The sequence below is a fragment of the Antennarius striatus genome, chromosome 11 (assembly GCF_040054535.1).
Source record: "Antennarius striatus isolate MH-2024 chromosome 11, ASM4005453v1, whole genome shotgun sequence".
Classification (NCBI taxonomy): domain Eukaryota; kingdom Metazoa; phylum Chordata; class Actinopteri; order Lophiiformes; family Antennariidae; genus Antennarius; species Antennarius striatus.
Window position 1 is genome coordinate 10,257,771 of NC_090786.1, and position 12,933 is coordinate 10,270,703.

The following is a 12,933-nucleotide window of genomic DNA, read 5'->3' on the forward strand; positions in this document are numbered from 1 at the left end:
GATAAAACTGCTGTATTTGCTTACACTTCTTCACCAGACTAATGCATAGCTGAGTCCATCAGCTTTCCCCATGAATGTTTAACTACAATATCATGAATTAATAGCAATGCATTTCAAAATTGAATGATAACACACCAGAAGGCACACGATTCTGTTCGCTGCCTCATCCTCAGCCATCACATTCACACGCCTGACAGTTGAATATGATGCTTTGAATAACCTAAAAAACATAGCAAGGTAATTTTTACAAGCCAGTCAAGACAGAGCATGATGCCGCACAATTGCTTTGTGTGTATACAGATGGATAACTTTTCTGACTCACTCATGTATGAATAATTGCACCATAAAACCTTGAAGATTTATGGATCTGTCAGATACATCAGTATTTATGTTATGATTTATATCCACAGGTCTATTACAGAATTACGACTGCAGAAAATGACTTGTCATAAACATAAAATGTGGCAAAACCTGTTTTGGAGGGTGCATAAATATATTTAATAACCCTAAGGTTATGCTGTATAATACAGGGGTACAGAAAAACTACTCTCTACCTCTCTGATCAGTCTATAAAATTGTATCTCTTCTTATTTGATTTATTATGAAGCCCAGATCATTGTCAGTAATTTACAGACAAGATATAAAGACACAGTTAATATACATTTAAAAACTGTAATGGCTGCAAATGTTATGCAAACATATGAAGTGTCATAATATGAGTTTTGGAATAGCTAACTACATTCTGTCCTGTGAAATTTGAATTCATGCATCTGTACTCATGTTTATTTCATTTAGGTAGGTCTATAGCTGAGGCAGATGGAAATTTCCTGGGAAATGATAAATAAATGTCATAAAACCTTAACAAGTAAAGATTTTTACCAGATAATGTCATTGGATGAATAGTGTGACATCCAAATCCACAAACATAAACCTCATGGCAGCACTAATGTACAACATATCATAGCTATTGATCAAGTATTATTGTCTGGCAACTATAGCAGACTTGTCCATTTTCACAAATGGTAATGACCTCAATTTACATGTCTGGAATTACTGTAAACACACTTGACTATTTCCATCAATACTAAATTTATTCCCCCGAAAAATAAGCGACAAAACTGCCGAAAGGATATTTTCTCAGATGCCATCAAAGTAAGAAGCACAAAAGTTTGGTAAACACCCAGAATATAGTTTGGATATTTATTTTCCAGTGCAGGAGCTCTTGGCATTGTTTTAATATCGGATATAAGTGGATTTTAAAAGATTTTAAAGTCCCATCTTTCTCCGTGGCCTGTGGTTTGTTGCTGGATGGAGTTTCAAATAATTTTTTTTCTGAAGTTAATGTTACCATCACAATTAGTCCAAGATATATTATCAAACTCAATCTCACTACTACTTAGTGTACCTGTTTAAGAATGCGATGGCTTTGTTTTCCAAAGTTAAAAGCAAATTAAACCTTCAATCTTTGCATTGTTGTAAATTATATATTTAGGTATGCAGTATTTTTAAACTGTCTTCTTTTTCAACTGTTATTTTTAATCAATGCAAATTACAAGCAAATAAGTAAATCCCATTTGAGGAGATACTGGACTGCAGGATCTCTCATGTCAAAAATCCATTACCACAGGGATATGTTTATTCATTTAGCTGCATTTTAATCTACTAAGTGAAATGAGCATGCTGAAGAGTAAAGAAAAAAGTCTGGGTCATTAAACTGTGACAAAATGAAATGCCCCAACAGATACACTTCCATTATTTATTGGGTGAGCTTAATCCAATTCATCATGGGAGTAAAAGAGAGATAGGTATCCTTGTGTGTGATGGGATGGTCACATTTTTTAATCCATGGTGAGTAATATTTTGTCCATTTAATAATGTAGATTACATAGAATATACTACTTTTCAGGACACACAGTCTATATGAACTAGTTGAAAACAATTTAATGTCTGAATTGGCTGACAACATATGGAGATGTTTTTTGATTCTGGGGACGGGAATTTCAGAAGCCTAATGGCTTCTACCCGTCAACCCTTTATTTTTTGGATATTGTTGTTGATGTTGTAAATGTGATGAAGGTGTCAAGTCTGTTATATTAATTACTAAATATTAGTCAGGACACAACATTTTTAAGAAAACATCTGCACTGAGCAGAGTTTCTACAGTGGTGTTCTCCCGTTAGTAGCGGTAGATACTGTGACTCTGCTGTAAGAGTGGAGTAGGTGGCTCTTGATTGACAGTGAATACCAGAAGAACCTGTACAAAGGTGTCTAATTTAGCAGAATAAAACAGATTAAAACAGATACAACTGAAAACAAGAGAGTTATCATTGCCTGAGTAATTTGTTTTTTGTTTTCATCTTTCTATCTGCAACAGTTGCAAAGACATTTGGTGGACAGACGAACAAACGAACCCTGACAATTACAATACATCACTGCTTTGAAGGGGGATGTAATTTTTTTAACAGGCCTTGCTCTAATTTTCCATCATCGTAATGCATGAATTTTTTGTTATCCGTTAGGATTTGTAGGTCTTGTTGTAGTGGGAAAAGGTTCCCTCCTGACCTATTTTCTGAGCACCTTTTCAAGCTGCTCTCTGGTATTCAACTGTAACTTCTTTCTGAACTTAAGTCTCAAAAGAACTCTGTGAAACTCCATTGGCATTCTCACAGTTTGACTGACTGCAGGACATTTTTTATAAATGTCATTCTCAATGCGTCAGATGTGTCAATCCCTGAAAAAGCAGAAAATAATGCATGAGAATGTACTTGCATTTCCCACTACATTCTGGCATTTTGGTTGCGATTTCTGACATATTCAGAAATAGCAATTTTTGTTCAATTGCAGTTTGTCTTCACAAGTGAGAAGGTTTGGGTCAGTCTCTCCGACCTCTGGGCACACTGCCAGTTGTTTCAGTAGCAATCCATATCCAGTCTGGTATAACGATGTTTGGTGACCTGTCACTGCTCTTCTTCAGAATGAAGGCCCTCCATTCTGACAGACATTGCTCCAAAGATTATATTTTTATGAACTTTCTGCGAAGTTATTCAGCAGGGGTGCCTTATAGTCAACTGTCTTTCCCATTATTAAATTGAATGCTTCTCTCTTGGACCACAATATCCTTCATACTGTCACAGTCAAGCAATTATATATCACGATACACATTATAACAGGTTAGAACTTTATTGTTGAATCTGGTAGTATTTTTTGGTAGCCTTTCCCCCTCCTCATGGGGTACTGGTGTGTCAGTTAATAAATTATCATGGACAGAGTACACCTGAATGATGCAAAAATGTCGGACATACCACATTCTGCTGTTACAAATGTCAATATAAAAACTTTATGATCATACCATCATGATTTACAGCAACAACAGTCATGTAGGTAGTATGTCTTTAATGCCATATGTTAGATTCTTTATCTCTGTTAGATACAAAATAGACAAAAATAATTTTATATATTTTTCAGAAATCTTCAAAAACATTGTCAAGTGATCACAACATAAAATTATGCTAGTAGCAAAATAAGTTTCTTTCACTGTGTCAAAGCCTAAATGATTATAATTTCTTTTGTTCATCATGATTTCTCTGGAAATATCTGTAACATCATACTGACATTAATAACAATCTCTTCATATCTATTTCAGAAGGATAAAGAATGATAAAACAATGCAAAGCATGGAATCATACAAGACCATCTTCTGTCTTGAATATAAAATTGAAGCACATTGAAGTACATTAAAATGTCTTCAATTTGTTTGAAGAGCTCATTACCCGGGAGTGGTACTGATTTTGTCAAAATTTCATCCAGTCTTTGTCCCATGTAAAACGTCCTTAAGTCATTTTTAACACATTTAGTCACCGTATATCTGTATATAGCCATAACCATAGCAATAGCAATAGTCATGTTTTAGCCAGATTTATCTGATTATTGATGAAAAACAGGTGAAAAAAAGAAAAGGGTCTACAGTATTGTGATGGCATTAACTTAGTGAATTCCTCCAGACATGGAACATGCTCTGAGTTGCATATTTCTTGTGAACCGCATCTGGCACCAAACCCGTGAGATGAGCTTGTCACCTAGTTCAAGTTAGAGAGTAGATTTGGATTGTTGTGGCCTTCTAATCATTCCCTTTACCACATACTGTAAATTTGAAATTTAATGTCAGAGTGAATCGACTATTAGATGGTTCAACCTACAGGTCTGATAATTGATTGACTGTCAGGAATTTTCTCTGAATTCATGGTTTTACTCATTTACCTGTCTTCTCACAATCATGCTACACCTCACCCCATGGAACAGACAAGATGGATCTGGTGCACCAGTAGATAACACCTCAGCTAACACAGAACAGGAAGTCAACTGCTGTTAATGCCATTCAATAAACTTTGTTGGATGAAATCTGGTTTACGAAATTTTTGTAGATGAAAATGTAAAGGGACTTTGATCAAGTTTTTATTTTTTACATTTTATTCTTGTATTTTGCATTAATAATACTGAATGTTTATTTATTTTCAGTTAGTAATCAGTAATGTAACTACCATTTCACCGCAGACCAAAAAAACCCCACTTTTCATTCCGACACTTTTCATTCTCGTTTTGTTTAGAAAGTCAAGACCACCTTGCAGCTCTACAGCATGTTCCCAACTGTAATAGCTCTGTCAGTGATGAAGAGATGAGTAACTTTTTATAAACAAAAGTGAAATAAAATATATCTTTAAAAAGTGCAATCAGCTGTCAGAGAATAGAGATATTCCAGTCGAGGCACACATTCATTTTTTTATGATTGTTTTCAAAATGAAAGAAATTTGATAAAGAAAGGAATATTAAAAGGAAATTACTTTTTCACATGGCCAGTCAGAGTTTTGTCATTGGTATGTGCAGGCTGTTCCAGGGGCCCATCCATAACTCGTCCTCGTCTGATAATGTGTGGTCACTGCGGGACTCCAGTGTCTCCTTACTGTCCTTGTGGTTGACAACAGAAGTCAATTGATCCTCACTGATACATGGGCCACTGCTGTTTCTGTCAATCAAAGTCTTGGCAATATGGGTTTTTCCAAAACTTCCAAAATCTTTGATGGTGGGTGCCTGGGAGCCAGACAAGGTCCGAGTGTTGAGGTTGACGTCCACAGTAGAGGGAAAGATAGAACCTCTTCCAACTTCTGTGTCCTCTCCTGTGCCCTCAGTACTAATGCTGGAAGGGGGTTCTTCATGAGTCACACCCAATTTGTCTAGTTTTTTAAACTGCTTACCAAGCCGGCATGGAGACCCCACCTTCAAGTTATTAGGGTGGAGTGACCACCTTGTTCTGATAATAGTGCCATTCTGCGCGAGGTAGATGTTCCCATTAATGTTGCTGTGGCTGTTGGGTATCCTATTCCGCTGGGTCTCTGCGGTGTTCTCCTCTCCCGTGGAACTGGTCTCATTCTCCTGATCTATCGCCAGCTTAATCCGCTTTTTTATCCCAGCCTGAAAGGGATAGATGGCATAAAGGTAAGTCCAGACATATTTTTTAGATGCTACATTAGTTGAAACTTTCTCTAAATAGCAAAACACTGCAAACACTGTAAATGTCATTCAAACGGAATTATTGCCATATGTAAAATGCTTTATGTTTTAGCACAGTCTGCAAGATGCTCATGTGTACTGGAGGACTAAGGCTATTATAATGAAAATGTGCTCAACACTGCATTAACAATAAAACAGAGATACTGATATCCAGTCATCCAACAATTGTTTATCTCTAAAACAAATTCATGCCCATGAAAGATTATCTTCAGGAAATAAAAATAACTACATTTTATGGTAATGTTTAAAATCACTTTAATGTTAGAACTAAATTTATGCTGACAATTCTTTTTTTACATAAGAAATAGTTATAGTGAATATTTTCAGAAAGTTATCTATCAAAAATATGCAGAAGAATAATCAGACAAGGAAGACAGCACTGCAACATGCACAATCTAGCAGAAACAAGCAGAGTGCTATGGTCAAAGTAAAGACACAAAACACACAAGACGTAAAGACGAGGAAGTCAAAGTCAGATATTTAGTAGCAGGAAACCACAACTGAAGTCCTGCTGAAGATTTAGGAGGATAAAGTTTTCATATGAAAAAGTCTGTCAAGAAAAGCAGTATTTCTTCACTCCCATGCAAGAGTAATTGATTTTATTAATTCTTACTTCAGAACGGTCAATATCTCTGTCTAGAGAGCAGTCGAGTCTCTCTCAGACTCTGAATCAGCATCTGATGTCACTTCTGTGTGTCTAGACTCTTTTGACACACTACCGGTCTCTGATCCAGAGCCACTGGCTGACGATTTGTCAGAGGAGATGGCATCCTCATCTACCTCAGTGATTGGGGACAGCCCTCCATATGTCTCAACAGATGTTGTACCGATGCTTCTGATCTCAGAGCTGTATGGGGGAGCAGTGTAAGGGGCAGAGGGTCCAGGGTCACCAGATGACACACTGCTCCTTCTAGACAATGCTTCATCACTATACTCGCTGGATGACTCTTTGCTGTCTTCAGTAGTCTGTGATTCAGTCTCGTCCTCTTCCTCACTTTGCTCTGTAATTGTATCTTCAGATCCACGGCTCAAGATGGACTTCCGGGAACGCCGGCTGCCACTAGTGGACTGGGAAGCAGTTGAACTATGTTCGCTTCCCAGAGAACTCTGGTCTGTCTCCTGACTGTCACGTGAAGATGCTTCTTTAGACTCTGACCCAGACATTTTCCTCCTACTAGACTCAGGAGAAGAAGAGCTTTTGCTTTCTGAATCTGACTTGCTGGCCGTCCCTGTCCCAGACTCAGCATCACTTATTTCTTCACTGGTCTTTTCAAAGTTTACTGCACTTCCTGATGAAATAGTTCTTTGTGATGATCTAAAACTCGAGCCAGACAATGATCTAGCATGACTGGTACTACTGCTTTCCATGTCAGTTGCACTTTTACTTCTTCTAGTCCTGCTGCCACTACCACTGATACTAGCACTGCCACTATCACTTCCACTGCCACTCTCGCTGCCACTGCCACTTTTACTCACACCTGAAGTGGAGCTCTCCCTGCTGGCCTCAGTAGCTGATGATCTCATGGAAGAGCAGGCTGAATATACATCTTCTCTGGTGCTCCCTGACTCTTCTTCCTCTTCATCAGAGCCTCTCTCTAGTTCAGAACCATTTTCTGTACCGGTTTCCTTTTCTGTGCCTGTTTCCCGCTCTGACTCAGACTCTTTCTCTGATTCTGACTCTTTGTCCGTAGGTGATGATTTCTTTGAATCGGAATCTTTCTCTGTGTCTGACTCTATTTCAGAGCCAGACTCTTTCTCACTGACAGATTCCTTCTCAGTTTCGTCTCCTTCAGATTTGTACTCCTCATCAGAATCCCCTGGCTCCTCATCAGGCTCCTCCTCAGAGTCCACAGTGCTTTCATTGGCATCATCCCGGTCTAAATCTACTTTCAAATAATCTCTGTCAACACTGCTTTTCTCTGAGGATTCCTCATCTGAGCTTTTCTCCTTAGGACTTCCACTTGAACCTGCTTCTGGCTCACTTTCTGTCACACTAATGGACACTTTGGATTTCTTTTCATCCTCACTGGTTACTTGTGAGACCTCCTCATCTCTCTCACTGCCTGTGGCTGAGCCACGACTAATACTACTCTGTGACTTCCTTCGCAGTTGTATCTTCTTGCTTAAGTTGATTTTCTTCAAAACTTTGCCAAGTCGGCTACGGGATTCAGACTTGCTGTCAATAGGCCCTGTATGTGCTGGCCCATCAGTCAGACTCTCCTGGCTGTCAATACGACGTGCTGACATCAGTTTGGCATAATCCTTGTCCGCCTTTCCTGCACCAAACACCTTGAACATCTTGGCTTTTTTCCACGTAGATGGGCCAGAAGGACCAGCATCAGATGGCTTTTCCCCTCTCTTGCTGGCTGCCAGGAGTTTGCTGAGTTTCATGACAGACTTCAGTTTCTTGGCAGCCTTAGAAGGCTCACCCCCGTCTGCTGCCTCAGCTTGTTCGATTTCATCCTCTGGTGGCGCATCCCTAAATCCAACTCTCTTTGGTGGACCTCTGCCTCGCATGCCACCACGGCCCCTTCCTCTGCCTCGGCCCTAAGACAGTCATTTTTTAACTTTTAGCAACTTTTTGTGAAGATAAAGCCACAGTGTTGGAAGTGACAGAGGCTTGATACTGCTGTCTCAATAAACACTGGAGATGCAACATATTAAGAGAAAAATTAAAAAGCTTTGACAATAATATTCACATATAGAAAGGTAATACCTCAGGGCCGTAGTAATACCCATCATCCTCCATTATCACCTCTCCATATTCATCATACATGGGAGTTATCAGCCTCCTTCGACTGCCATACCTGAGAAGTAGTTAAACAAAAAAACATTAAAAGTGTTTAGGATTACTATAAACAACCTATTCTATTTGTTTGTGGTTTATTAATTAATAAACTAGATGGCATTAGCAAAATTGAGTTAGTTGGTTAAAACATGCATTTTGCTGCCTGATGAAAGGCACAAATAAATGTGTTGTTTAAAAGTTATAATTCATACCCATTGAATAACAAACAAATGTTATTATTTAGAATATTACAAGAGCAAAATACGACTTATTGTTAGAATATAAAACATAATAAATGTGCCTATTTAAAGGCTTTAAAATGTATCTATCCCTCAATTAACTTCCATAATATAAAACTGACCCCTTTTAAGACTGTTTTCGTTTTTGTAGATTTTGCTGGAGAAAAAGGCAGAGATTTCCAAAAATAGAGTATATATTTGTCCATTTTTGTCAAAGGGGTCCAGATACATGCAAAAACATACTGTGTTGAGAACATGTTAAAAATCAGCATTGTCTAAAAGCCCATTTGAATCACTCATCTCAAATAACCTATATTTTATTCCAGAACATGATTCATGACTTTCATCAGTCATCTAACCGCACACACAGGCACACACGCGCGCGCGCACGCACGCACGCACGCACGCACGCACACACACACACACACACACACACAGTATATGGTCTGGTGACTTCTAAATGCTGTGAAAGTTTGGAGGCAAATGTGAATGGATAAAATCCATCCAGTCCTACTGATGTTCCACTCATTTGTCATAAAAGCCTTTACACTGAACTTTGTGAGATGTAATTAAAAGATAATTATAGCTTGTAAGAGATCAAGGCCGGTGTGATTCAGACACAGTGAGCAAAGTAATTTGAACTAGTAAAGATGACAGGTAGGTCAGTGAGTAATCACGGTGGTAATTACAACATGTCCATTTGATGTGGATAGTCTTTAGCATTTGTTAAATTTGAGTTTTTTTGTTTTAAGCCTATTTGAAACTATCATTGTTTGAGTAAACTTGCAGCATATTTCCCTGAAGCCCTGTAAGTCACCTGCCATAGAGTGTTTAATGAATGCCAATTTCTCAGCAGCTGCTACAGCTTTGAGTTTCAGGTTTTTCCTCTTTAGACCATATGGGCAAGATAATAGAAGAGCACAAACACCATCCATCCATTATGCAATGGGAAAACACAGTCCCGCACTATGTTCACAGTCTACAGAGGATAAAACTCCCAGATGACTTGTGGCCCTGCAGGGGAATCATTAGTTATACTCGTCACTTTTTTCTGTACTTCTTTAAAATGTTGTCTATCTTACCAGGACTGAAACATCATGAGCTGGAGGGGAAGGTTAATATAAATATGCCATTTCAAAGGAATGTTTAACTTGAAAAAGAATCAATGGAGATCAGTTTTTTGGAACACAGTAAGATGAAATGTGATGATGAAATATGAAACAGTCAGTGGAAAGTATGCTCACCCTTGGTCATAATTATAGTAGTCTTGTGTATAGTAATCCTGGCCTGGGTCGATACCTGACTCCATGGAGAGTTCCTGCATTTCAGAGAAGCACAGAAAAAAAAAATTAAGCACACCTTGGATAAAGACAGAAAAAAGAGCTACAACAGCATGTAGGGTGAGTATAGGAGCAGGAGTTTTTCTACCTCAGGTCTCAAAAGAGATGGCCTCAGTAGTTGCTGTTGCTGCCAAAGATTAGTGGAGAGAAGGAAAAGGAAATGGATGGCAGGGATTGCCAGTAGAGATGCAAACACAAAGGAAAGTTCACTCTGCACACTATAGATATAAATTAAGAAATGCACGGTTCATTTATGTTTATTGCCCTATTTATAGCTTTCAACATGAGAGGAGGATTTGAGAAAACATCAATAGGAAAATGAAGGGGAAAAATGAAATGGAAAAGTAAATTGTGACAAAAAGCAGAGAATCTTGTGTCTATCAGCTGTCGACAGGTTTTAGATTATTTGAAGTTCCAAATAATAAGACTTCAATGTTAAATAGAAGCACTTGTTTCAACAATTTTCTTCAGCAATAAATAAATAAATAGATGCTTATCTGCTGACCTTTGATGGGAACACTGAAGAATACAACAGACTTTTCAGTCCGACCAAGAGTGTAAAATCCTATCAGTGGGATTTCATCTTAAACTCATTTAGTGTTTTCCATCAAGTGAGTGGTAGATAAGAACAATAGGTTATGAATTTCTTCAAGCTGCATTGAAAGTATCAAACTCTGTTAGCATGACAGTAAGACAAAAACACCGCAACAGGAATGCTTACCTGTCTGCCGTAGCCTCTCCTCCTGTGTGGCGTAGAAGGGGGGGAAATAAAACGAATAATGAATATGGATCGACAGAAACATCGCAAATATTTCCATGTTAAATCTGCGGGATAACTGCGTCTACATTCTGCTGACTAGTGAGAAAATGGCATCTTTACTTACTGCGTATATTTTCATGTTTTAAATGACAAACTTGGAGATCTCAGTTTACTTTTGAAAATTGTGCCTCTGGCCACAATGTTATCATGCCAAGGTTGGACATTTTTTTCCTTTCTTTATCTCAACAAAACAGGGAGAAACAAAAGCAAGAATAAATGCAAATATCAAAATGGCTGTGAAGATTGGATTTAGAAAAAAAAAACCCATAAAAAAACCCACAACTGTGTTTATACAGAGATAAGAGGATCTCTCAGGTATGAGAAGGACATTCTGATTAAGGGAAATACATTATGATGCAATGCAACTTAAAAACATTGCCTTTGGTTATCAAGTTATAATCAACAGACTGCACTTTGTGTGTGTTTTTTACCTCAATAGACTGCAGGCATTTCACTCAATGAGATGCATCAAAACAACTCAGAGACTTCCTTCTCCCTTCAGTACAGGTAAATGAGAAATAGCAAGTAATTGAGCAGTCTGGGTTAAACCTCCAGGTTCACAAACGCACAACTGTAAGCTGTCTCGGCATATAAATAATGACCAAGTTCATGTTCTGATATATGGTGAACCAATGATGTGAGCTTCCTCTGGAGAGCTGTGATCTGTTATTACGGGTACAGCCCAGGGGACACGACAGAGCTATATGGTCACACCTCCTAGGCAGAGTGGATGATGGGAGTGGGCTGTGATGGATGACTTTGTGGCTTGGCTGGTGGCTACTGCAGATTCATACAACATCATGAAAAATAGCCCAGCGAAAAGCATCCTTAGGAAGCTAGCACAACAGGAGACTTGGAGTAGGGCGATTAAGAAATGTAGAAAAAAGGAGTAAGAGTCCTGAGAACCCTCCGGAGTGCCCATAAAGGAAAAACCTATTGTATATCAATGTCATGCTTTTAATACTTCCAGTGGTCTTAATAAACATGTGCACCATACAACATTGTTCCAATATTTTAGTTTAGTCAGTGTCACCATACTTTAACTGAACATAAGGATTGTGGGAAATCCTAACCAAATCCAACATTTTGACCCATATAAAGCAAAATTGCGGAAACAACTAGTGGTTGAAAAGGTTACAAGTACTGTTAAATCCTTTTATGGATGAAACCAACAAATATGATTGGTTTCAATATTTATAATGTGTGAATGTTTGATTAGAAATATTTTCTTTGTTCTAGTTCTAATATTAGTGCCATTTACGGATGTGAGGGTGATATTCTCATCCTTTAATCTTTCGTTGTGTCAAAATATTAAACATAATATTTGGTATTACATACAACAAACATTTTGAATTGACTCTAATCTGCGTTTATAGGAATGCTATAGGGAAATTCTTTCTCTACGACATGGTTCTTTGTATGCATTTTCCCTCATATGTCACATTATATTCTGTTTATTTGGCTACATCACATCTACAACACATAAAACAGGACATATATTTTAGATATTATAAAGCACATCATATTGTTAATTCTTTAAAATTGTACAGCACTTTAAGTCTGTTTTACTGGAACTTATTTTCATTTTTTTCTGAGGAAAAACCAAATAGTATAACATCCAGATAAACTTTTTCTCTATGTGAAAAACAAAACAAAAAAACAAAACAAACAACAAAAAAACAGGATTTTAGCTGCTGGCTTTTTACAAGAGATTACCCCATGTTGTCAATATTGAATACGGAATTAGCAGGCCTCCAATCTGTCCATCAGCAGAAATTGTGTTGAATTGAACATTACATTTCTCAGGAGTGGAGGTACACTAAGACCATCTGCCTTTGGGCACAGAAGGGGAAGGGCTTGTGGGACAAAGACAGAGAAGAGCAGTGAAAAACCTGAGTAAAGAAAAAACAATGGGAGAAGTGCTGCATGGCAATGAGTATAAAGAAGGTAATAGAATTTCCCAAGAACCGCAAGACCAAGGATTGAAAGTATTAGGGAGTAAGTGAAGGGGAAACACACAGACAAACGGGAGATGCTGAAGGTCAAAAGGCTGAAAAAGGACATGAGAGGGTAACAGTATTTGACAGTCCCACAGGCAGCAGCCTTGGTTCATGATCGATTGGTTCTCTAATTAGCCTTTTTTAGTGCGCAGTCGATCATTATACTAACTACTTCATCATA

General features: G+C 38.0%; 2 protein-coding genes across 2 annotated transcripts in view; both read right to left on the bottom strand.

Annotated features, from left to right (window-relative positions):
- Positions 1-3,176: 3,176 nt before the first annotated feature.
- Positions 3,177-12,933, bottom strand: part of LOC137603774 (protocadherin-15-like) — a 206,006-nt gene continuing 196,249 nt past the window's right edge. The window contains exons 35-39 of the mRNA XM_068327526.1: positions 10,654-10,675; positions 10,021-10,059; positions 9,837-9,910; positions 8,282-8,372; positions 3,177-5,466 (exon numbers count right to left, since the gene is read on the bottom strand). Of these exons, the coding sequence (XP_068183627.1) occupies positions 4,855-5,466; positions 8,282-8,372; positions 9,837-9,910; positions 10,021-10,059; positions 10,654-10,675 (838 nt within the window). The 3' untranslated portion in view covers positions 3,177-4,854. The remainder of the gene's footprint in view (positions 5,467-8,281; positions 8,373-9,836; positions 9,911-10,020; positions 10,060-10,653; positions 10,676-12,933) is intronic.
- On the bottom strand, positions 6,202-8,161 carry LOC137604016 (dentin sialophosphoprotein-like). Its single transcript, XM_068327929.1, has one exon. The coding sequence runs from the start codon at positions 8,080-8,082 to the stop codon at positions 6,202-6,204; it is 1,881 nt and encodes a 626-aa protein (XP_068184030.1). The 5' UTR covers positions 8,083-8,161.

What these genes read in the sequence shown, in the direction of transcription:
- LOC137604016 (XM_068327929.1), bottom strand. Translation starts at nt 8,082, where the DNA reads ATGCGAGGCAGAGGTCCACCAAAGAGAGTTGGATTTAGGGATGCGCCA.